The sequence below is a fragment of the Dipodomys ordii genome, unplaced genomic scaffold, assembly GCF_000151885.1.
Source record: "Dipodomys ordii isolate 6190 unplaced genomic scaffold, Dord_2.0 Scaffold49, whole genome shotgun sequence".
NCBI lineage: Eukaryota > Metazoa > Chordata > Mammalia > Rodentia > Heteromyidae > Dipodomys > Dipodomys ordii.
In genome coordinates this window covers 7,355,562-7,379,569 of record NW_012267265.1, presented here as the reverse complement: position 1 = coordinate 7,379,569, position 24,008 = coordinate 7,355,562, and the positions used below count along the sequence as shown (strand labels likewise).

Below are 24,008 nucleotides of genomic sequence, written 5' to 3'. Positions count from 1 at the left end.
GGGCTGGTGGCAATGAGGGTGGTAATGAAATATCGCCAAGGAACTGAGAGATAAAGAAACTTACCCAGAGATATCAGGGCATTCACACTGGATTGGAAACTTGTCTTTTTTCTTCTTCTTCATTATTTATTTATTTAGTTAGTTATATTATCTTTAAATTGTTGTACAAAGGAGTTGTCACTCAACGGTTTATGAATACAATATGTTTTGATCAATGTCACCCCTTTCAAACATTCTTATTTCCATCCTTCCCAACTGACCCCTTCACTTTCTTTTCCTAATTTTGTAGGATATAAATTAATTTTTTTTGTCAGTCATGGGGTCTGAACTCTGGGCCTAGGCACTGTCTCTCACCATTTCAGCTCAACCCTATTGCTCTACCATTTGAACTACAGCACCACTTCTTGCTCTTTCTGCTTATATGGTGCTGAGGAATCAAACCCAGGGCCTCAGGTATGCAAGGCAAGCATGCTAGCACTGAGCCACCTTTCCAGCCCTACATTATACTTTCTCCTCTTGGTGCATTTGTTCCTCTTCCCTTGACCCCATTCTACTCCTTTCAAGTACCCATTTCTTGGTATTTATTTTGTTGAACTCTGACTTTGCCTTTCTAAGAAATTACATTATTTGAGATCTCCCTTGAATCTACTGAATGTATTTCATCGAATACATATGTGTCTATACTTGCATACTATCCAGTGTATTTGCTTATATGTTTATAAACTGAAGCCCCATTCTTCTTGCCACCCAGACGAGTGATTTCCATGGTACCACCCTGTTGCTCACCACAGTTCCAAAGCTGTGGTGTTATTTCATAACATGAAGGACAAGTGCAAGGCTCTTTTTGAACTTGACCGGGGCTGCCCTGTATCGATGCTGAGGAATCTTTACTGGGAGTTGAGATCTTTTGAGCAGAGATGCTAGTACAAACTAGCTCCTTTCTGCAGGGGAAGGAAGCCACTCACCTTTGGAAAAGGCTCCTTTGTAATCCATTTCTGCCAATGACATATCAGATGTGTTGGGGTCCATCAAGAACACCTTCTCATTGTTGCAGAGCTGAAACTCAGTATTGAGTGAATACACAACAGGCACGGGACGGTTGGTCTGCTGGAATGCAATGGGTATCAGGAACCTAAATGTAAGATAAGAGCTCCCTTAGACCAGGCTCAACTTGTCAGGGGTCATTTGAGCTGCCTCCGTTTCCTGTTCTTCGCAGGCTGTGGCACAGAGCTTTATTTTGTACGTAGAATATTTAAGAGTCATGTGGGAGGACTTAATTTGTTCTTTTGAACAGGATTAATTTAATTAGTGTTTGGAATTCTCTTATACCTTTGGCTTCCCCACACATTTCACTGTGAGGGCTCCCGCAGTTCTTCGATTGCTAAGGAACTTGCTGCTGTGATTTTCCAGTGAGATGTCTTCCCAGGGCCCCATGCCCCAGACTGACCCAGCTGCTGAGTCTGTTTTTTTAATTCTCTGTCACATTTTCCAGGCAGTGGCTGGGAGATAGTCTTTGGCCTTACCTTCATTCATACCTCCTGGCCTACTTCCTGAGCCCTTCTCTGGCTCTTTCTGTCAGTAAGGGCTCCTCAATGCTGAATCCTGGGATGCCTGCTGTTTTCCTTGATAACTTTTCCCAAGGTGATCTTGGCTTAGTCACTGATTGCATTTTCATTCCAAAGGTAGCAATGCTAAAATTAAGTCTCTGAGGTCCAGAAACCTGTATCTGGCTACTGACCCATAATTCTACCTTGTGTCTCAAAGATACCTCACACTCAACATGCTCTCTTTACAGAATGAATCTTCTTAGTGTTGCTATCCCAGTGAATGACCACATATGAGCTGCCAGCCCACAGCTGTCTCCCTGGAATCACTCTTAGTTTCTTCTATTCTATATGGTGTCATCAATGAGCTAGAGTACAAATCAGCATAGGAAGCCATCTTTCAGTGGCTTCCTATACCTCTTGAGTAATGACAGATATTTAAACAGCTTTGGCCCTTTCTCTATCCTCATCTGCTACTTTCCTTCTTCTCTCCCTACCTGAGATCTGGCCAGACTGGCTGTATTTTGGTCACTTGACTGGCTCTCTACCCCATGATCTCTATTGCTTCAGGACTCATTTATTTAAGGAATAATTACTTCAAATTTATTACACAAAAGACTCTATTTTAGTAATGGGAACTCTGTAGGCATAGTAGAAAAATATATGGCCCCGGGAAAGTTCTACTTTGCTGAAGTCAATAAGCAAAACCAGTTAAAAAAATTGGATAATATGCTAGAAAGTAACAGATGATACAGAGAAAAATTAGATGGGAAAGAGACAGCCAAGAGGAAGTTCAGGTAGAATTCTAAATAGATATAAATTAGTCCAGCCGTTACATAAAACAGCATGGTGGTTCCTTAAAATACTACCTATACAACTGCCAAATGATCCAACAATTCCCTACTGGGTCTATATCCAAAGGAGATGAAATCTGCCCTCATGTAGTTATATCTCCATGTTATTTGAAGAATTATAATATCCAAGACATGTAAATAACTAGTGTCATCAATACTTGAGTGGATGAATGAGTAAAGAGATGTAGTACACAATATGTACCTAAAGGAATAAATAGTACTTATTCTCTCCAAAAGAGACTCTAGCATTTGTGACATGAATAAGCCTGAAAGACATTATGTGATAAGACATAAGACAGTCACAGAACGAAAATCTGCACAATATCATTTAGATGCAGAATATGAGGGTATCAGATAGGGTAAGGAAGAGGGGACATGATGAGATTGGCCACAGGATACACAGTTACAGGTCCATACAATGAGTATGTCTAGCAATACAATGTAATGACTACAGTCCATGATATTGTATTATATACTGGAAATTATGTAGTAGACATTTAGTTAAGAGTTTCATGTGTCCTCATCACCCCTAATCAAAAGAAGGTCACTATCTGAAGAGATAGACATGTTTATCTGCTTGACCATAGTGAGCACATATATGTTCAGTGAAGTTTTATTAAGTATAGCCTTACCCCACTAGAAATAACTCAAATGTCTATGGACTGAAGAGTTGATAAAACTGTGCTGTATTTGTACTATGGGACACAACTCAGCAATAATGACAATAATCTGCTGATGATATGAATGAATTTAAAACAATCATGCCAAGTGTTAGAGAAAAGAATGTGTGTTTTCACTGTATTTGATTTTGGTACCCTGCGTCTTGTATATATGTTTATCTGAATTAGCAAAGAGAAGGGGAACAACAAAATGGTGAGACAAAGGACAAAGGGTCAACCAATGCAACAGCTATACTCACAAGACACTATACTGGCGGCTTGGGGGGGGGAGAGAAAAGAGGAGAAAAACAAGGGAGGGGTGACAATATTTGACAAGAAATATATCTATTACCTTATGTATGTACCTGAAACCCTTCTGTACGTCATCTTGACAAATAAAATAAAATTTAAAAATTAAACACAATTTTCAAATAAAAGATAAAAAAAAGAATGTTTCTGAAGAGAAAAAAAGAATCTGTATGTGTGATTGATGTCATTTCTTTTCTTTTTTTAATTTTAATTTTTATTGTGAAAATACTGCGCAGAGGGGTTACAATTACATGGGCAAGATAATGAGTACATTTCTTATCAAGCATTGTAGCCTCCTCCTTTGTTTCTCCTTCCATCCCTTCCCTTCCTCCTGTAAAGTTTGTTTTCGACATAAACGACTTGTACTTCTCATTATTGCAATGAGTCCACCTGTATCCCTACTTAAACGACTGATTGATGTCATTTCTATAAAGCTCTAGTTAACACTTATGGTGACAGAAAGCAGATGGCTGAATACCCAGAGATGGGAGAAACTATGTTGGGAGGAAGTCTGGATTGCGGTACTGTCCCCTGAGCATCTACATGCGTGCTGATATTTATCACATGTGTACTTTAAACATGTGCAGTTTGTTTAATGTAAATAGTATGGCAACTGAGTATGGCCTGAGCCCTGCCTTCTCTGAGGCTGCCATTGCCCGCCCTCTGGTGTCATACTTCTTGCCCCTCCTTTTGATGACCTTCATTCCCTCCCCTGTCTTCAGATCTATGTTCCCCACTTCTGATCAGTGCCAGGCTTTTTGATTCACTGAGAAAACAGATTTGATCCTGTCCACTGTAGCACTTTTCCCCTCCCACCTATTAACTCTACAGGTTCTGCCTGCTTTCCTCATTCAGGCTGGTCCAGCACACTCTGTAGAGGTGGGGAGGGAAGGCATGGGGGGGAGGGAGCCAGGAAGAACCCCCAGCCCTCTTGATGTCACCCACAAAGTTCAAGGTGACCAGGCCCAGCAGCAGCTTGAGACAGTTGTCTGCGATGTTGCTCAGTCCAAGCGGGCCCTGCAGGATGAGGCCCACCAGGACAGAGCCCAAGAACGCCAGCCACCAGGAAGGGAACTGGGGGTGGGGGAGTCTGTGAATGAGCTGAACTCCAGGCTAGAGCCTGCCCTTCCCCGCAGGCTCTGCATCTTTTCCTTTGCTCTACACAAGGACCTAGCTCTGCACATGTCCCCTCTTTCCCCAGCATCCTCAAACCTTCTGCTGGCAGGCCATTTCATACAAACATCATGGAATGGTTTTCATTTTAAAACACATAAAATAAAATCACCATTAAGTTGACCTGTTCCATGTCTCTGATACCATTTTAGTAAAACTTGAACGTCATTAATCCTCGAACACTGTTGACCCTTTTGTGTCTTGATTTCTCATCTCTCTTGAATTCATTCCAACCACCTGCTATCCTTCAACTTGTTCTTGGATACAGCCAATAAACTCAGTGTTACCAACTGCAATAAATTCAATGTCCACTCTCAAATCTTAAACTTAAAAGTCACATCGCAAATGATCCTGTGTGTGTGTGTGTGTATGCACATGCATGCCCATGCATGCCAGTACTCAGGATCTGGGTGCTGTTTGTTAGGTTTTTCACTCAAGAGGAGCCCTCTACTACTTGAGCCATAGCTCCACTTCTGGCTTTTTGGTAGTTTATTAGAGGTAAGAATCTCACAAACTTTTCTGTGATCCTCAGATCTCAGCCCCCTGAGTGGTTAGGATTACAGGTATGTGCCACTAGCACCAGGCTCAAAGGGTCCTCTGTTAATGTTGGGTTTTGTCTATAGCATTTTCTCTCAGAAATGTTTTCTATCTATCTTGCTCAGCTCCAAAAAAAATGTCACTGGATTACAAAAAACCTGAGATCCCTGTTTCTCTTATTCTACTACTCTAATGCTAGGCATTAGATAGGATAAGAGCTGAACCAATACTGATCAAACACAACTATGTTTATCAGAGTATTATTTACCATAGCTAAGATGCCCCTCAGTAGATGAATGGATCAAGATAATGTGGTATATATACACAATGGAATTCTATGCCTTCATCAGAAAGAATGACATTGCCCCATTTGTTAGGAAATGGAAAAACTTGGAAAAAATTATATGAAGTGAAGTAAGCCAGGCCCAAAGAAACAAAGGTCCCATGGTTTCCCTTATTTGCAATAACTAGTACATGTGTAGGACAAGCAGAAAAGGTCAAAAGCTATATACATATGACTATATAAGATGATGTTAAGAGAAATGACCCCCAAGATAGGGACACAAACATTTTTTTCTTTCTTGCTATTGTTTTTAACATATTTATAATGTATCATGTGATTTTTTTTGTTTCTTTTTATATTCCTCCCCTATAGTATAACCCCTGTTTTCACTGTATTTGATGTTGGTGCCCTGCATCTTATATATACACTTCTCTAATTTGGGGAGGGAGGGAAATAAACAAAGTTCTTAAATAGGGATACAGGTTGACTCATTGTAACAATGAGATGTACAAAACACTATGTTGAAAACAAACTTTACAACTTTGATGGCGGGGCAGGGGTTGGGGGGAGTTGTGGAGAGGGAGGGGAGGGATGGTAGAGGAAAAACAAAGGAGGAGGCAACAATGCTCAATAGGAAATGTACTCATTACCTTGCTGTAACCCCTCTGTACAGTATTTTTACAACAAAAAACATAACAAAAAAAGGAGAAATGAGTATATGGCACAGTATATGACAGTCTCAGGTCAGGTGGGTAGGGGCTGTGTATAGTTGGATGTGTTATTCATAGTAGTTAGGCTCTAGAAGGTCTCCATAAACTCTGAACTTGTGAACCACTCATCTTAGGAGAATACAGGACTAGCTTTTGTGAGCTTCTGTTTACAATGTATTTATCCACTGATCAATATACAGCCTTGTTTTATGTGTTTGTTTGATCCCCTTGCTTAACACATATTGTTGATTCATTAACACTGAATTCATGGCCAGCAGCATTATAACTCATGCCTGAGTAAAACTTATGTAAAACACCATAAGCCTTTCTGTGTTAGAAATCCTAGAAAGCACTTCAGCACTATGCTTGGGAGCCATTTAAAGCAGGAAAATCACCAAGAAAAATGCGTGCACGTGCACACACACACAGACACACACAGACACACACACAGACACACACAGACACACACAGACACACACACACACACACACACACACACACACGGAAGAACATTAAATAGACCATAAGAAGGACACTTGTTTGTAGAACAAGAGCTGAAAGAAGAAATCAGAGCATGGCCTTGTTCATCCTCAACTTGGGATGAGGGTGTTACATGACTTACATTTCTTACTGCTTTGTACATGTCAATGAAGGACTGTAAAAGCACTGTGGGTATTGTTTTTGGGGCCCAAATAAATATTAGGCAGTAGAAGAATTCAACAAATAATAAAACTGTGAATAATGAGAATGGATCATATTTGCTTACCTTTCCGGGGCATGTGCAGTACAGGCCAAAGGCTTCTCTCCTGGGTCCACCCATGGTTGAGTAGGCTGCACTGTGCAAGGAATCAGGTAGATGGTATATTCCCCGGAGTAGTCCTTTCTGGAAGCAGAAAGTCATAGGAAGTCATAGGAAATAACAAATAAATTGCTCACTCCCCAGAAAGACTGAGTCAGGAAACATTATAGAGATGGCATATCCAAGTACTTTACAACTCTGCAAACACCACTTTCAGGTACTCATCTCTGATTATTTTAGCTTTCAGAGTAGTATCCAGAGGTGTTCAGTAGCCCTAACTTCATTTATTCAACTCTTCTTTATGAGGGAAGCTGAGAAAGGTGGCCATTTTGAAAAAGGTCTTTTAGGTCAGGTGATTACAAATAGCTATTTCTTTCACAGTTCATTTCACTTGGATGATTATTGGGATTTTTTGGTGGATGGTCATCCTGTTTAAGCTGTTCTGTCTCAAATTCTATTGCTTTGATGTGGTTAGGTAAGGGACTAAGCTTATGGAAGAGGTAGCAAATGTCTGAGGGCTACAGCCTATTGTTCCAGAAAGAATAGAAGCAGTGCCCTATCCCGCCCCATTTCACTAGCACTTGATTTTGCATTTCCTCTCTCAAGCTCTATAGCCTCATCCCTTTACAAAGCTGAGTACCGCCGCCATGACTTCTCAAGAGAGGCTACTCATTGAGAATTCCCATATATGGTGAGACCCAGGAGTCTGAAGGCATGGAGACTTGTGGCTCTCACATACTTCATTTTACACATTTGTCACTGGGTACCAGCTCCAGTCATGGAAGGTCACTGAGAGGGCAGCCCAATATCCAAAAACTTCAGGAAGATTCTTTGAGGACATAGGAAAACTGTCATCCATTGAACGAAGAGCATAGGGCTCCTCCATAGGTCTCTGCCTAGCCAACTTCTCATCTTCGTTATGTCATTGCTCAAATGTACTTTCTTCATAAGGATGTCTGAGGATATTCTAATTAACATTGTAATTGACTCTATTTCTGATTCTTCTTACCTTGCTTTATGCATTTCCCCTATTTTCTCCCATTCCTAAAAACTATTCAGGTCTATTTCTTCACTGACACTGAAAATAGGTATAGCCTAAATGCAGGTTTTGAATGCTGTAGCATTCACCTCATTTCTAAACATTTCTAAATGGCAACATGGAGCATACGTTGCCTCTTGTCCCCCAGGAAGCTTCATACCCTTTCCCAGCCTCTACTGGATTGTTGCTCTCCAAACAACTATGATGTGTTATTCTCTCCCAGTGCATTTAGCACAGCATTCTTGGCAGTATTTTTCATTTAGCCAACTATCCATGCACTTCATCTCTTTACCTCAAAGGTAAGTTATTACAAGATACCTATAGATATGATGAAATTGCAGTGGAATTTAACATCAATGAGCTAGCCATCTACCCTGTAGAGACTTGCAACCAGCAGACTATGTTAAGATACTGAATGCACTGGTGTTCACGAACTGAAACAAAGTGGTACCAGAGGAGGGAGCTCCTAGCATCTAACTGGAAGTACAGGAAGCTGTCTCATAGGGATTAATATTTGAATTGAAGCTCACAGGTGTTAAGAGTTTTGCAGGAGGGCAGAGAGTGAGAGGACAGAGGGGAATGGCAAAGGGATAGAAATATAGAGGGGCTGGTGGTTTTAGGAACTGGTGGGATACTAAGTGTAATTAAAAGACTGATAAGGATAAGAAGAGGGCTGAGCTTTGTGTGCTACACAATGATGTATGCTTCATCTGGGACACAATGAAGAGCCAACAGACAACTTAAAGGAGGACAGTTACTCTGTCTATAAATGGGATGAAGTATATGAATCGTCTCATGAAGTTCTAGGAAGCACAGTCCCTGAAGTAATTAAGAAAGTCATCTATGGTTTTCCTTATTTGCAACGTGTAGTATATGTCTAGGACAAGCAAAAAAGGTCAAAAGCTATGTACATATGACCAGATAAGATGACACTAAGCAAAATGAACCCCAAGATAGGGACACAAGTGGTTTTTTTCTTTCTTGCTATTGTTTTTTAATGTATTTATAATGAACTATGTGATTTTTTTGTTTCTTTTGTATGTTCTTCCCCTACAGTATAACCCCTGTTTTCACTGTATTTGATGTCGGTGCCCTGCATCTTGTTTTATAATTTGGGGAGGGGAAGGGAAATAACAAAATGTTTAAACAAGGATACAGGTTGACCCATTGTAACAATGAGCTGTGCAAGACACTATGTTGAAAACAAACTTTACAACTTTGGGGGTGGTGGAGGGAGAAGTTGAAGAGGTGGGGAGGGAAGGGATAGTAGGGGAAAAACAAAGAAGGAGGTAACAATGCTCTATAGGAAATAGACGCATTATCTTACTCATGTAACTGGAACCGCTATGTACAGTGTTTTTACAAGAAATACATAAAAAGTCATTAAAAAAATTCCTCCCTCCCTCCCTTCCTTCCTTCCTTCCCTCTTTTCTATTTTCTCTTTAAAAGTGAGATGTTTTACTGTATCTCCCCACTTCTTATTCTACCTATATACTGAGTGTGGGAGAGGAAAAAGTCTTATTATTTATTGGTTGACCACTGGACTATCATCAGGGGGTGGTGCCTGGACATAAAAAATAACAGTTCTAGATTTCGTACTAAGTTGTGTTAACTGCAACAAAACTTGTTTTTTATATACTAAGATTTTAGTTGGAAACGTTCCTCAGTTTCCCTTGTGGGTGCGTGTCCATATTCCTAAGTTCTAGACTTTCAGTACAATGAATATGCTTCCTTCCTGCTTTACATACCAGATGTTGATTTGTGCTATATTTGTGTTTCTCTCTCTATTTTGCTAAAAGTCTACTTTCCCCCTATATCTATGTTCCTTTCAAAATGAAAATCTAGCTTCAAAGCAAAGTTCTCTATTCTCAGCCCCTAAAATAAACAAACTTTTCATATCATATCATACAACAGGAAATATATTTACCTATTATAAGAGCTTGTGGCTCTCCACAGTTGATAGGGAGAATCAAAAGTCTGAGCACTCCACAGGAGCTGGAGATCAAATTCAATTCCTCCTAGGTGGTCTGGAGTCAATATGAAAGATTTCACATCTGGGAGAGTGTGGTGCTCCATCACGAACTGTCCTGTTTCAGGGGAGAACACACACTTGCTTGTGAGTTTGTTATACTTGTGGTAAAACTCCTTCACAAACCTCGACTATTTAAAACTTCAGTGATAGCCAGGAGCCAGTGGCTCACACTGTAAATCCTAGCTACTCAGGAGGCTGAGATCTAAGGACCATGGTTCAAGGCCAGCCCAGGCAGGAAAGCCTGTAAGATACTTATTTCCAATTAACTACCAAAAGGCTGGATATGGAGCTGTGGCTCAAACTGGTAGAACACTAGCTTTGAGCACAAAAGCTCAGAGGCAGTTCCTAAGCCCTGAGTTTAAGCCCTAGGATTGGCACACACACACAAAAAACCAACCAAACAAACAAACCAGAAAAACTCATGAACAAATAAAGCAGATGGCTTATTCTAGATGAATAAAACAATAAAGAGATAGAACAACTGACTTATGAAGAACTTGCTTCCACTGTACATAAATAAGTATAAAATAAATATAACAAAACATTAAAAATAAATGCAAATGACATTTTATTCAAATTTTCTTTATGTTTAAAATGTTTCTTCACAAAATGTTGGGGGGCAGGAAGCCCACATTGATATTACCTCGGAATTTGGCATGGGTTTTGAATTCAATAACAAGACGACCATCTTCCCGAATATAGATCCTTATTATCTGGAGTCTTGCAGAGAGCACACTGTCTGTCTGGATTCCTGGACACAAAACCATATATAAAACACCCAGGTTAGAGCATGGAGAAAACTTCTATATACAGAATTTATCTCAGGGACATCATTAAGTGCAGCTGTACATTTATTTGAATGTGACGTAAAAGGAAATGTATATATCTAATGAACAGACTCTCTAGAGATAGTTACCAACTAGAGTCATATAACAGCTCATTCCACTGGTCTTTACTTTTACAGATCCATAGTTTCTGAATAGACTCTTAAAACAAGTAGGTACCACTTGGTTCCAGTGTAGGTCCATAGCTCATAAAAGAATGGATCTAAAGTTTCAACTATCAATCTTTGCACCAAGATGTGGTTACAGTGCATCTGCTTCATGCTGTATTTTTGTATCCTTAATAGAGTACTAAGTCCTGAAGGCTACATTTAGCATTCAAACCCATGGAGAATTAAAGAGAATGTTGTAAAAGTTTGCCTGTATACGTAAGATATGAATAAGCTGGGCCTTTAATAAAGGTAATTGCTGTCATCCATGGGTTCAAAATGACCAACAACAAAGTGTAAGCAAGAGAAGAGAAAAGTAAGTTAAAATAAAAACAAAAATGGAGGAACTATATAAGCTACAAGGGAATGCTTAAAGTTGAATATTTTCCCATGAGAAATATAAAGCACATATGTAGAATACAAGTCATTGACTAGAAGGAAGAAGATATTTTCAATTACTAAACTAAAGGTCTTGAAACTCTTTATAGTATCTCTGCCTCAGATACAGTGTATTGCCCCCAGAGAGGAAGAAGGGGAAATTAAGAGGATTCAGGGTCAAGTTGAAGTTCAGGACACTAGAAACGAGAAAAACAAACAAACAAAAAGACCAAAAGAAAGAAAGAAAAACAAAGCAAGTTCCTTTAGAGTGAGCAGAAGAATGAGCAAAGGAATTTCAAGGAGCATTTCTGTGGGAGTAGTGGGATAGGGTGGGTGCTATTAGTAAGCAGGAGTGAAGTATGTATTTCTAGCAGAGGACAGGCCTCAAGAGAACCATCTGGGGCTCCTCCAGTGGGTCAGTAACACAGACTCTGGGAAGACCATCTTAACAATTTAGCATCATTAAAAAAAATCTCAACGTTGCAGAATCAACAAAAGCGATAACTATATCAAAGGAATGAAATAGACTAATTGACACAACCCACCCAAGTGTTTTTTTAAATCATATTTTTCTCATATGTCTTATTTGAAAATCTTTTTGTTTTTTTAAACAAAATGGGCCATACCATCTTTTAACTAGGGAAAAAAGGAGCTTGGTTATACTTCCAAAGAACACAAACTCCCTGAATCCCTACTGGGCAATCTGTGACCATTCTTTGCCCTTGGTTCTCACTTCTCAAGCATGAACCTGTAGACATTGTTCTCTACAAGGAAAAATAGATCTGCACCTTTCTCAGACCCAAGAGGCCCTCCCCTCCCCTTCTATAAGACAACAGGAATGCAGCTGCTGTTACAAGTCTCTACATATGTATTTAGTTTTGACTGCGGGTGGGGTAGGAATAGTTAAGATGTCTGTGCATACCTGTTCTCCAGAGAACTGTATCATAGAAGAAGGAGAATTCCATCTCAGTGTGATGCTCTAAGGAGGCCCAGCCCCTGGGGGCCGTCACATAGATGTAGGACACGTACAGAGGCACATGCACTGTCAAGAAGGACTGAGCAGAATCCCTCACCTGCCAAGAAAACAGTGTGCAAGAAACAAGTTTATTCCTTCCCTGGAATGAAAGGGCACATGATCAAGCTCTTACCATTCACTCACCTGTTAATCACGAGAAAATGGTGGATCAAGAGTCATACATACACTTTATTCTTATTAATAGTAATATCTTTGGTGCCAATATTGGGGCTTGAACTCTGCCTAGGCACTATCCATTAGTTTTTTTCACTCAAGGTTTATACAGAGCAGCTGGACTTACAGGCACGAGCCATCAGCACCAGCTTAGGCAAGAAGGTAGAAAGTGGTCAGGATATTTCTTTTTTTTAATTTCATTTATTGTAAAGATACTGTACAGAGGGGTTACAGTTACATGAGTAAAGTAATGAGTACATACAGTGATCTGCAAAGGCTTTTCTGAGAAGACACTTGAACATTATGTGTATGCTTTGCTTCTACTCTTAGAATTAGCTTTACTTCTACTCTTCAGTTGCTAGAAGCCTGAGTTGAAATGTAAAGTATCACAGTTTCTCCCAATGGATCAACCTGGTGACACTGGGCCCCATCATTCAGTCTATCTGCCCTCTGCCAATGGTTTGTCAGTAACCTGTAGAAAAGGCTGATCACCTGTAATGGGGAAGACATCTAAGCTAGACCACACAGAGGAACTTTCATAACTGGGCGGCTTCAGTGAACACTCTGCCCTCTTGCTTCAGGAACAAAGACCACTGGCTTTGGAAATCACTAACAGACAGCTCAGAGCTGTATATATGTGGACAATTTCCTGGCCTGTACAATGCTTTGGAAACAATTTTGAAAAGGAAGCACATCATACTTCCAAGATAAGGCTACTTTTTAAGGGCCTTCCTGTTATTGCTATTGATTTGGACCAATTACATTTTTACCATGCAATGAACAAAATTTGGATGGGAAGATAACAAAATTCTAGCAAAGCTTCTATGGTAAGGCTGGGTATGTGTATGAGTGCAGAAGCTGGCCTATTCATTTTTAAAATGCTTTATTATCTTTCCCTTCATAAATTTATTTTTCTCATATATATTTTGTTGTAAAGATATTGTACAGAAGGGTAACAGTTACATGAGTAAGGGAATGAGTACATTTCCTATCCAGCATTGTTACTCCCTCCTTTGTTTTTCCCCTACCATCCCTTCCCTCCCTATCTTTGAAGGTGTAATGTTTGTTTTCAACATAGTGTCTTGTACATCTCATTATTACAATCATTGTTTCAGCATTTTGTTATTTCCCTTCCCCTCCCCAAATTAGATAAACGTATATACAAGATTCAGGGCACCAGAATCAAATACAGTGAAAACAGGGTTTATACCATCCTCCATAAATTTCTTTTTATAACCAAAAAGCTAAGTTAGTTAATTTAATAGAGAAAGAAATGAATTAAAGTTCAGTTCTCGGGTTGATATTTTTCTATGACATATTAGTAGCCTTGATGATGATGATATAAGATTTGAAAATAAAGGCCACTTTACCAGCCCCTTTTTACATTGGTTAAATTTGAGATAAGGTCTGCCTTCATGCCCAGGGCCATAATGAACTGTGATCCTCCAGTTGGTATTTCGTCACATTTCTACAATGACAAGCCACTACACCAGTCATTATGCTTTCCCATTGCTTGGGATGACAGGGGTGCCATGACACACAGCCATTGGTTGAGAAAGAAAACTCATAGTCCCCCCTGGCTAGACTGGAATTGCATCCCCTGATCTCTGCCTCTCAAGTAGCTAACATACAGGCTTGAATCACAGTATGTGGCATTAATCTCAATAACTTTTAAAGAAATAGAAAACAATGAAATACTACAGTGTATGTATTTTTTTCTGTTTTGATTTTAGAAGTACAATGCAATGAAGGCTACTGAAATTGTTTTGGGTCTTTCCGTTTCCTTTCAAATGGATGAAAGCATAGAATTCCATTTATATATATATATATATATATATAAATTGATTTATGATATATATATATAAATTTTACATATTTATAATATATATAAATTTATAATATATATATATATATATAGAGAGAGAGAGAGATATCACATTTTCTTGATCCATTCATCTACTGAGGGGCATCTGGGTTGGTTCCATATCTTACCTATGGTGAATAAGGCTGTGATAAACATAGTTGTGCTGGTAGCTTTAATATGGCCTTGTTTGTGGTCATTTGGGTAAATGCCCAAAAGTGGGATTGCTGGGTCATAGGAAGTTCTATGTTTAGTCTAATTTCTTTTTTTTAAAATTGTCAAGGTGACGTAGAGAAGGTTTACAGTTACATAAGTAAGGTAATAAGTACATTTGAGGAACCTCCATACTACTTTCCACAGTGGTTGAACAAGTTTATACTCCCACCAACAATGCAGTAGGGTTCCCTTTTGGCCACATCCCCTCCAGCATCTGTTGTTGTTAGAGTTCTTGATTATAGCCATTCTAACTGGGGTGAGGTGGAATCTCAATGTTGTTTTGATTTGCATTTCTTTTATGGCCAGAGAAGTTGAGCATTTCTTCATTTGTCTATTGGCCATTCTTATTTCCTCTTCAGAGAAGTCTTTAGCCCACTTATTTATTGGGCAGTTGTTTCTTTGAAGATTTGTTGTTGGGGGATTTAATTTTTTGAGTTCTAAGAAAATTTTAGATATGAGGCCTTTGTCTGTTATATGGCTAGCGAAAATCTTCTCCCAATCCGTGGGCTTTCTATTGATCTTGCTAGCTATGTGCTTTGCCATGCAGAAGCTCTGCAATTTCATGCAATCCCATTTGTCCAACCTTTCTTTGATTTGTTGTGTTTAAGGGTCTTTATTAAGAGAATTTTGGCCTGTGCCAAGGGGCCCTAGAGTTTCTCCTATTCCTTCCTGTAATGCTTTTTTCTTTGCTTTAAATGTATTTTTTTAGGGTGTCTTCTTTTACTTTGAGGTCTTTGATCCATTTGGAGTTGATTCTGGTGCAGGGTGATATATAAGGACCTAACTTTAGTTTTCTATAGGTGTTTAACCAATTTTGCCAGCACATTTTCTATAGAGGCTACCTTTCTTTCATCCTATTTTTTTTGGCTCCCTTATCAAAGATTAGGTGGCTATAGGTCTACAGGTTCATCTCTGGGTCTTCAGTTCTATTCTATTGGTCCTCAGGTCTATGCTTGTGCCAGTACCAAGCTGTTTTGATTACCATGGCTTTACAATAGAGTTTGAAGTTTGGTATTGCTATTCCTCCAGCACTATTCTTTCTGCTAAGGATTGTTTTTGGTTGGAAAAAAATCATATTAAGTGAAGTAAGCCAGACCCAAAGAAACATAGGTCCCATGGTTTCTCTTATTTGCAATAAATACTATACATCTAGGAAAATCTTAGCAGATAAGCAGAATAGCTCAATAGCTATGTACATATGATGTTAAGCGATATGAACTCCAAGGCATGGACAGAAGAGGTTTTTCTTTGTTGTTGTTGTTTTTAATGTACTATCTGATTTCTTGTATCTTTTTATGTTCTTCCCCCTATGGTATATCCCGTATTGTCACTGTATTTGATTTTGGTACCCTGGTATTGTATATACGCTTATCTGAATTAGGGAAGGGAAGGGGAACAACAGAATGGTGAGACAAAGGACAAGAGGGGAACCAATTCAACAGCAATATACACAAGACATTATGCTGGAAATAATCTGTACAACTCGGAGGGGGTGGATAGAGGGAAGGGAAAGTGGGAGAAAAATGAGGGAAGGGTTAGCAAGTTTGATAAGAAATGTACTTATTACTTTACTTATGTAACTGTAACCCCTCTGTGCATCACCTTGACAATAAAAAAATTTAAAAACATAAAAAAGAAATTATTTTGAGGAGGGGACAAGGGAAGTAGGGAATCTGATGGAGGAGGTAAGATTGATTGTGATGCATCATAAATGTATAGAAATGAAATAATGAAGTTTTCCTCTGTATAAAATTGTGAAAAGAAAAATTGTAAAAATAAAACATCTACGTTTTTAGAAAATATTTGGTTTGGGTCTTTTGGATTTGTGAGCATATGCTAAGCAGAAAAAACAATGAACAAAAAAGCATGAAGAGTGACCACCAATTTGAGAGGACAGTTTTTTGCACTTTCTACTGACTGTAGGATATGTAACTATAAAAACCTAACAAGCCCCATGGCAGCCTTAAGACTCGATTCAGTAGAGGGCAGTAGTGCATACAAAATAAGAAGCAATAGACTAGAGGCACACAAAGCAAACAACAAACTTTAACCAAAATGATTAAGTCTTTCTACAAGTTTTCAGTAAAATTAAACTTGATTTAAAATGAAGAAAAGATGTCTAAAATTTTGATAGAATGTTCAAAAATGGGATGGACTTGTTTTAGAATTAATTTCTCCATGAGGGCAGATGAGTTCAGTCTCCCATCAGTGTAGCTGCCCTTCTATAAATCTTTCTATAAAATGTTCTATAACATGTTCTGTCACCATTTCTAATGTGTGTGGCACACACATGTATCTATTCATATATTCATGGATATATACACTTGTATATGTATGTGTGTACATGCATGCATATAAATGAACATGCATATGTATATATACACATTAATCTACACATGTATATATGCACATGTGTATAATTCTATTGTATATTATATGCTATAATGTGCAATATTATATTACTATTATAATACAGAATAATACACATATACATATGTGCACATGTATATCTTCTAGGTATTGCTTGTTTGTGTATTAAATAAAAATATTTTAAGCAATTATTTTTCCTCAGTTCTTGAGACAACAGTACTCTTGTCCTTGGAAAGACAAAGTCTTACCACCTGCCATTCCAGTTCTTTTCCCCAACTGAGGAAGAGAGTATGTCTACTGTACATCTATCAACAGGTTATTATTATAATCCTGCAACCACATAATCCTACCATTAAACCTTTCTGGCTTTCCAAAATACACAGAGGCACACACACCCACATGTATATGCAGCGAAATAAGTAGTAGCTTTTATATAACTGACTGTGACAGACTAATTATTTTCCACATTAACTCGATTTAGAGAATGTTAGGTGCTCTCTAGCCAAAGGCTACCAAGGTCTTGCTTGCTTCAGCGACTTAGACTCTCTTAGTCAGCTGACTCAGTTCTGGATATACAGCACCAGCTGAGATGCCTCAGGAACAGAGCTGGGAACAGCACTTATGCACAGAGCCCTCAGATGAACCCCAGATGAGCCCGCAGAGCCCTCACCTGGAAGTCTGCAGTTACAGAGCCCCCGCAGACATCAATCAGCTCCGTCATGTCATAATACGCGTCGAAGGTCCAAACGCAGCTCTTTAGGTTCAGGTGTTTGTATAGCTGGATGGTCTTTGGCTCTCGCACACTGGGGTCAAACTGGAAGGGGCGGTCATATCCAGGGCCCAGGGCAGTGTTGTCATAGACCACATCATCCAGGAACCCTGCCTCTTTCAGGTGGGAAAGAACAAGGAATGCTAATTCAGTCTGTGGATGTCTAGGAGTTGGGTAGGAGAGAGGACCCATATTTTTGACAATGAAAGAAATCTGTTTATTTGAGACAATCCATGGAGCAACCAGGGTTCCCAGTTCACAGTGAGAACACAAGAAGAATTTGTGAAGAGTGGATTTTCCTGTTGCTATGTGTTAAATAGATGACTCCAGGGACACAAATATCAAGAAGAAGAGGAGAACAGACAATACCATGAAGAAAGAAGACAGAATTCAAAATCCAATTGTAGTCCTGCCTGGACATCTAGCAAGCGCACTTCTGTGCTTTATGCTTTATAACCAGTCAATCGGCTTGATGAAATGGGTTTACTAAAGGATTACTCATTGATAATTTTTTTTCAAAGATCCTGTGGTGCAGTCCCTGGGTGTTTTTGCTCAAGGCTAGGGCTCTACCACTTTGAGCCATAGTTCCACTTCTGGTTTTCTGGTGGTTAACTGGAGATGAGAGTCTCACAGACTGTCCTGCCCAAGCAGCCTCTGAACTGTGATTCTCAGATCCCAGCCTCCTGAGTAGCTAGGACAGACATGAAATTATTCTTTAAGACCAATTAAAAATTACTTTTATGGAATGCCAACTAACCAATACCTGACTCCCTCCTCTCCCTTCTCTGCACAGTCCTATAGAAAACAAAAATTTTAATGAGCAAATAGCTCACTAATGATCCTTGAATAAACTTGACTTGCTACAGGCAAAAAGTATTGGATAAAATGCTACCAATCCAGTGAACTGTTGGAAATTAAAAGAGACCTTTAAGTAGTGCACAGCTGAATACTGATGCAAGTTTAGAATATTTGGGTAAAGTTTCATTGTACTAAAAGTGATAATAGTATCTGAATGAGTTAATGTAGTGCTGGGCATGATGGTATATGAAACAGAGATAAGAAGATCTTGAGTTTGAGGCTAGAATGGACTATATAGTCCCTACAATCTAATAATCCTACAACCAAATAATCCTGCCATTAAATCTTTCTGGTTTTCCAAAATACACAGAGGGAAAAAGCATATATATACAGAGAAGTAAATAGTAGTTTTTATATTAGTGACTGTGACAGACAGTAATTATTTTCCACATTAACTCAATTTAGAGAGTGTTAGGAGCTCTCTAGCTAAAGGCCACCAAGGTCTTGCTTCAGCGACTTATAAAGAAGACTCTCTTAGTCAACTGACTCAGTTCAGGATACACATCACAGCACCAGCTGAGGTGCCTCAGGGACAAACAGAGTTGGGAATAGCACTTACGCATACAAGGGAAGTACTCATGCACACATTCATGTCAACAAAAGGAGAAAGAGAGAGAGAGAATGAGAGGGAGAGGGAGAGGAAGAAGGAGAGAAAGAAATATTGATGTATTTTCTTGAATGCCTGACAGCAGCAACCACCCTTTGTCCCACAAAGAGTAGGTATTCAATTGACCTGCAATGCATTTAATTGTTTTCAGGTAGGAACAGGTGCAATGGTCCAGTCTTGAAGCACATTTCTTCTACTAGCTATATATTTGGACCAATTAAATTTTCATTTGTGGTTCAATGCTTTAAGAATAATTTACAACCAACGAATCCTGCTATAGGAAGACCATCACAACCAGAAATGATGCTTAATGAATATGAAAGAGCATATGAATACATTTCTCTGTGTTAAATGATTCATCAGCTATGAGAAGAGGAAATATGAATGTCATGTGCACTTGCTCTTGTAAATGGAAATGGACAGGTTTCTTTTGTAAAGTAAAATGTCTGTTGTGGTGAACATAGAGATGTTGTCAGCTCCTTTCTTTTTATGGGCTGCAGAGTGGCTCAATCCAATGTTGTACCCTCTCTGGGGTAGCTCAAATCCAGTGGCTGAAGAAAGTGGGCTATAAATGCTTGGACATTTGGGCAGAAAGTAGGACAAATATCTCTACAGATTCTTGCTTTATGGATCTGAAGTTTCCCTACTCTGTCTGTCCGGTTCTACTTCCTTCCCTTTAATAAATGCTGATCAATAAAAATAAATCTTATACCTCAATTTTCTCTCAGCCCCTGCTTCCAGAGACTCTATCCTTAAACATCTAAAACTTTGAACTTCACCTTTCTAAAGATAATATTGTCCTAAGACTTTGGAGTACAAATCCAAACGTCTCTCTCTAGAGTAAAGAAGGAACTAAAATCCACCATGGTGGTAATTTGGTTGCACTAGTTATCTTCATGTTACAGAAAAAAGTGGCTTAGAAATGTAGAGCTATTTGATTCAGTTGTGTAAAAGTGAAATGCAGATTTGAATTTAAGTCAGTGTGATTACAAAGTCCTTAATTTTTTTTTATTTCATTGTCTGAGCTTCCAAACTTGGATGAAGCTGAGAAGAAAATGAATAGGAATATTCTGAAGGCTGGAAAACAGTAACACACACACACACACACACACACACACACACACACACACACACACACACACACACACACACACACACCAGAGTTCTTCCCACTTAGCTCCAAGGACTTGGCATGGGAAATCATTATCAAAGTCACCTCTTACCTGAGATGCCTCTCAGGTCATGGCTGGTGACTAAATTGGAGCAGACATGTTGGTGTCTGTAGATGGACTCTGACAATAGGAAATGCAGGTTGTGCAGTGGCATGGTAGAGATCAAAGGCAGCATTCCATCTTGGTGTGGGATTTGCACTGAAATGTGGATTCTAAGAGAGAGGGTAGAAATAAGGGTTTAGCTTATGCCATCAACAGTCAACATGGGCATTCCTTTTTCAACACAACATTGTTTTCAACAACGAACGTATTTAGCAATTCCCTTCCCACAAGCTTCCATGCTGGAATTCTATTTGAACATGAAGCTGTGGAAATCCATGCACAGGTATTTTGTCTTCCTGAGAGAGACTCAAGACTGATAGGGATCAGGAATCACAGATTTTTTTTTTTCCTGTGGAAGGAAAGATACCATCATCACCACAAATTAGTCTAAATCTTTGTTTTGCTAAATGGAAACGTTGTATCCTCAAGAGCCACGGCTGAGCTCCTAATGCAGGTACTTGATCCTGTTTTATCTCAAGGAATATTTGTGAAGGTTGAGAAGATTGGCATCTGGTTCTAGTATTTAAGTATTTGTTTAGGTTAAAAAAATCATTGCAACTTTGAACTCTAAGGCTAATCTTCCCACCTAGCCACGTGTCTTAGAAATTGCAATATCCACTGCTCCAACTGTCTCTTCCAGAATAAAAATAGCCACCTCTCTCCCCTCCCCCTTTAAAAGTACCTTCATCACCTGCAGCCAGCCCTTGCTAGCCTGTGTCAGAGCATACTCCCTGGTCTGCACTCCTCAGCAGCAGGGAAGCCTTTGTACCAGGAAGTCTGTAGCTTATTTATATTGGCTGCTATTTCTTGTGTGTTCTGAGACTCTGCCTACCTTGCTTCCCCACTATGAGGACAAGGACCATTTCCTTCATTTCTTTCGTTTCTTCAGTGCACACTGTATACAATTCTAAATGAAATATGAACTTAATACATACTGAAGAAAAACAGTTGTACTCATGAGCTGTACTTGTTTTCCTTGCATTTACATTTTTGCCATGTTTATTGCGGGTGTGTTCTGTATATAGCTCACCACCCTAAGTAAAGAGACAAGTTTTAAGAGGTATCCAAATCTTTCCCAGAAAGGGGTCAGTAGTACCATGGTACTTGTTATTGTTCTTTAAATAAAGTAAATTTTATTCTGCTTGAAAAGAAGAGGGATTGGCATATGTTTTGGAACCACAAGCAACTCTGTTTTTTGCAATGATGGGGATCAGATCTAGGACCATGTGTGTGATAAGCACTGAGCTACACCCACAACTACCCTGTTTTTGTTTCCCATGTAAAGGAATTATTTTCTCTGATTTTAAAATTAGACCATTTTATACTCTATAAATATGTATGACATACAATCATTCTCTTTTGTTGTGCACAAATTAAATATCCATCTCAAGAAAATTGTGGTGGCACAAGAAAAAATAAACTTATAGTTTATTACTCATTAGTTTTGCAGATATTCAGCAAATGCTTCTTAGGAGCCTAGAAGCACTGATCTGGGAAAAAGAGAGCAAAATAAATAACCATGGTTTCTTCCTTTAAGGGTTTACCACTCCCATGTGTATAGAGAGAATGAATGATGCCAGTGTTCTGAAAAAGGCATAGATGGAGGTCAGAGAAGCTTCTAAATTAAATCAGGGATGATGTAAATACTCTTAGAAGAGATACTATGACTTAGGTATTGTAGTACAAGACGACTTAACTACAGCAGGTGATCAAAAGTGGGGGAGAGTTGAAATATGCAATTGTAAAGTTATTTGGAAATCACATGTGATTCTCAATGGGAATATTGGCAGGCAAAAATACCGAGGAAGAAATGGAGCTAAGAAAAATAGGCAAGGGGCCAGAACTTTATGAATCTTAGAAGAAATTATTTTTTAGAAGTATTCATTGCAACTACAGATCTTTCCCCCCATGGAAAACAAGAACACGTGAGGTTCACTCATGCATGGTGGTTCACCTGCCTGACCTGTTTGGATGCTCCTTGTGTTTGACATCCAGGTATTTCAAGGTTGCGATGAAGGACTGGGCTTGGAAGCCTCTAGCTGTCCCAGCCACCACTGGGGTGTGGCAGATAGCACTGTCTGTTCCAATAGTGACAATGTTGCTCCGTAAAGGGGTCCCTGCATGGCCCACTTTGTCCACAGCCTTGGCCACACAACGTACATGGAACCTCCGACTGAAGTAAATGCTGTCTAGAACCTATGGAAAGAATAAAGGTCTTCAGACTTACATACCAAATAAACAGACCCTTACACTGTACATGATAAATGATATGACACAGTAAGCCACTGGCACAAAATAACCGGTAAAGGCCATCTATCATCCATCCATCCACTCACCCACCTACACACCCACTGATCTACCTTTTCACTCATTCATCTAGTAATCATTGACCTTCCACCATGAACTAGGCACCAGGGGTAGGACAATAATTACTCACCATATGGGAGAAAGACAGAAAATGACTGAGTAGACATGGAACAAGAGCTTAGACGAGACTGATTGCTATTAACTGTGTTGTCCTCTTTATGTGAGTGAGGCTCAACAGATGACCCAACTGTTTTTCCATACATTCCAGCAAGACTGCTTGGCCTTCCAAGCCACTGTCGCTGAGAGCACGGTAAATCAAGTAAGGTCTGGATATACCTAGGCACGATCCCTTGACCTAAATTGTCTCCAAACCTTTCAGTAGTGATTCTTTTGGCTTGGAATTAGCTCTTTGAGAATAGATGGGAGCAGAAGAAGCTGTGTTGTGCTGTTAATGATGTCATGAAGTTAAAATCCCCCAAACTAACATGTGCATATTTCTTATCATTTGACCAAGTAGCTTTTTTCTTCTCCCTTGCTATAAATCCTCCCTGTTCCAATGGATCAGGGGGAAGATTGAAGCTTTTATTTAGCTCCTGACCTCTTGGCTGGTGAGCTGTAGTAAATAAAACTTTTTCCTTATGCGAAATCCAGAGCCATGGTATTGGCTTCTATGCATGTCAGGCAGTGAGCAAGGGTCTCTGGATGGAAAGAAGAGATGCTTCCTCCACAGGAGTCCTTATTTCTCTTTCTTTCCTGCTGCTCCTTCTCACTACCAGGGTCACAGGTCACGGCAAGCAGACTTGAGGCTGAGAACTTGGCTTCTGACACCTCCTGATTATTGAAGGTCTATCTACAGAGTGCTTCACATTTCCAAACATATAGAAGCAATAGGAGGATTTTACTCAGCTTATGTAGGGGTGACATAGATCACCCGGACCCTTTAGGGGATGGTTGCATAAATACAGGGAAGTACAGAACAAGAAAAATTAATTAGCAGTTCTGTCTGCTTTAGACCTCCCACAAAGTAATCATAAATATGTATAAATTTTTCTATGAAAATAGTTTTCACTGAAGTTCATTAAAAATTAAGATTTTTCAATTAAATTCCCTAAATTAACTGTCACTTCTTTATTTATTTATTAACATATGGACTTAGTCCAGAAGAGATTGAGATATAACAGAAAAAATTCATAAATGAAGGGTATTAAATAAATAACAAAATACATAAAGATAAAGCAAAGGAAGTGCC

General features: G+C 39.2%; 1 protein-coding gene across 1 annotated transcript in view; it reads right to left on the bottom strand.

Moving 5' to 3' along the window:
* The window catches only part of Fras1 (Fraser extracellular matrix complex subunit 1), a 452,968-nt gene that overhangs the window by 7,358 nt on the left and 421,602 nt on the right, over positions 1 to 24,008 (bottom strand). The window contains exons 65-72 of the mRNA XM_013020100.1: positions 22,416 to 22,648; positions 20,402 to 20,562; positions 17,615 to 17,829; positions 12,231 to 12,381; positions 10,583 to 10,690; positions 9,835 to 9,994; positions 6,836 to 6,952; positions 966 to 1,132 (exon numbers count right to left, since the gene is read on the bottom strand). Coding sequence (XP_012875554.1) covers positions 966 to 1,132; positions 6,836 to 6,952; positions 9,835 to 9,994; positions 10,583 to 10,690; positions 12,231 to 12,381; positions 17,615 to 17,829; positions 20,402 to 20,562; positions 22,416 to 22,648 — 1,312 coding nt within the window. The remainder of the gene's footprint in view (positions 1 to 965; positions 1,133 to 6,835; positions 6,953 to 9,834; positions 9,995 to 10,582; positions 10,691 to 12,230; positions 12,382 to 17,614; positions 17,830 to 20,401; positions 20,563 to 22,415; positions 22,649 to 24,008) is intronic.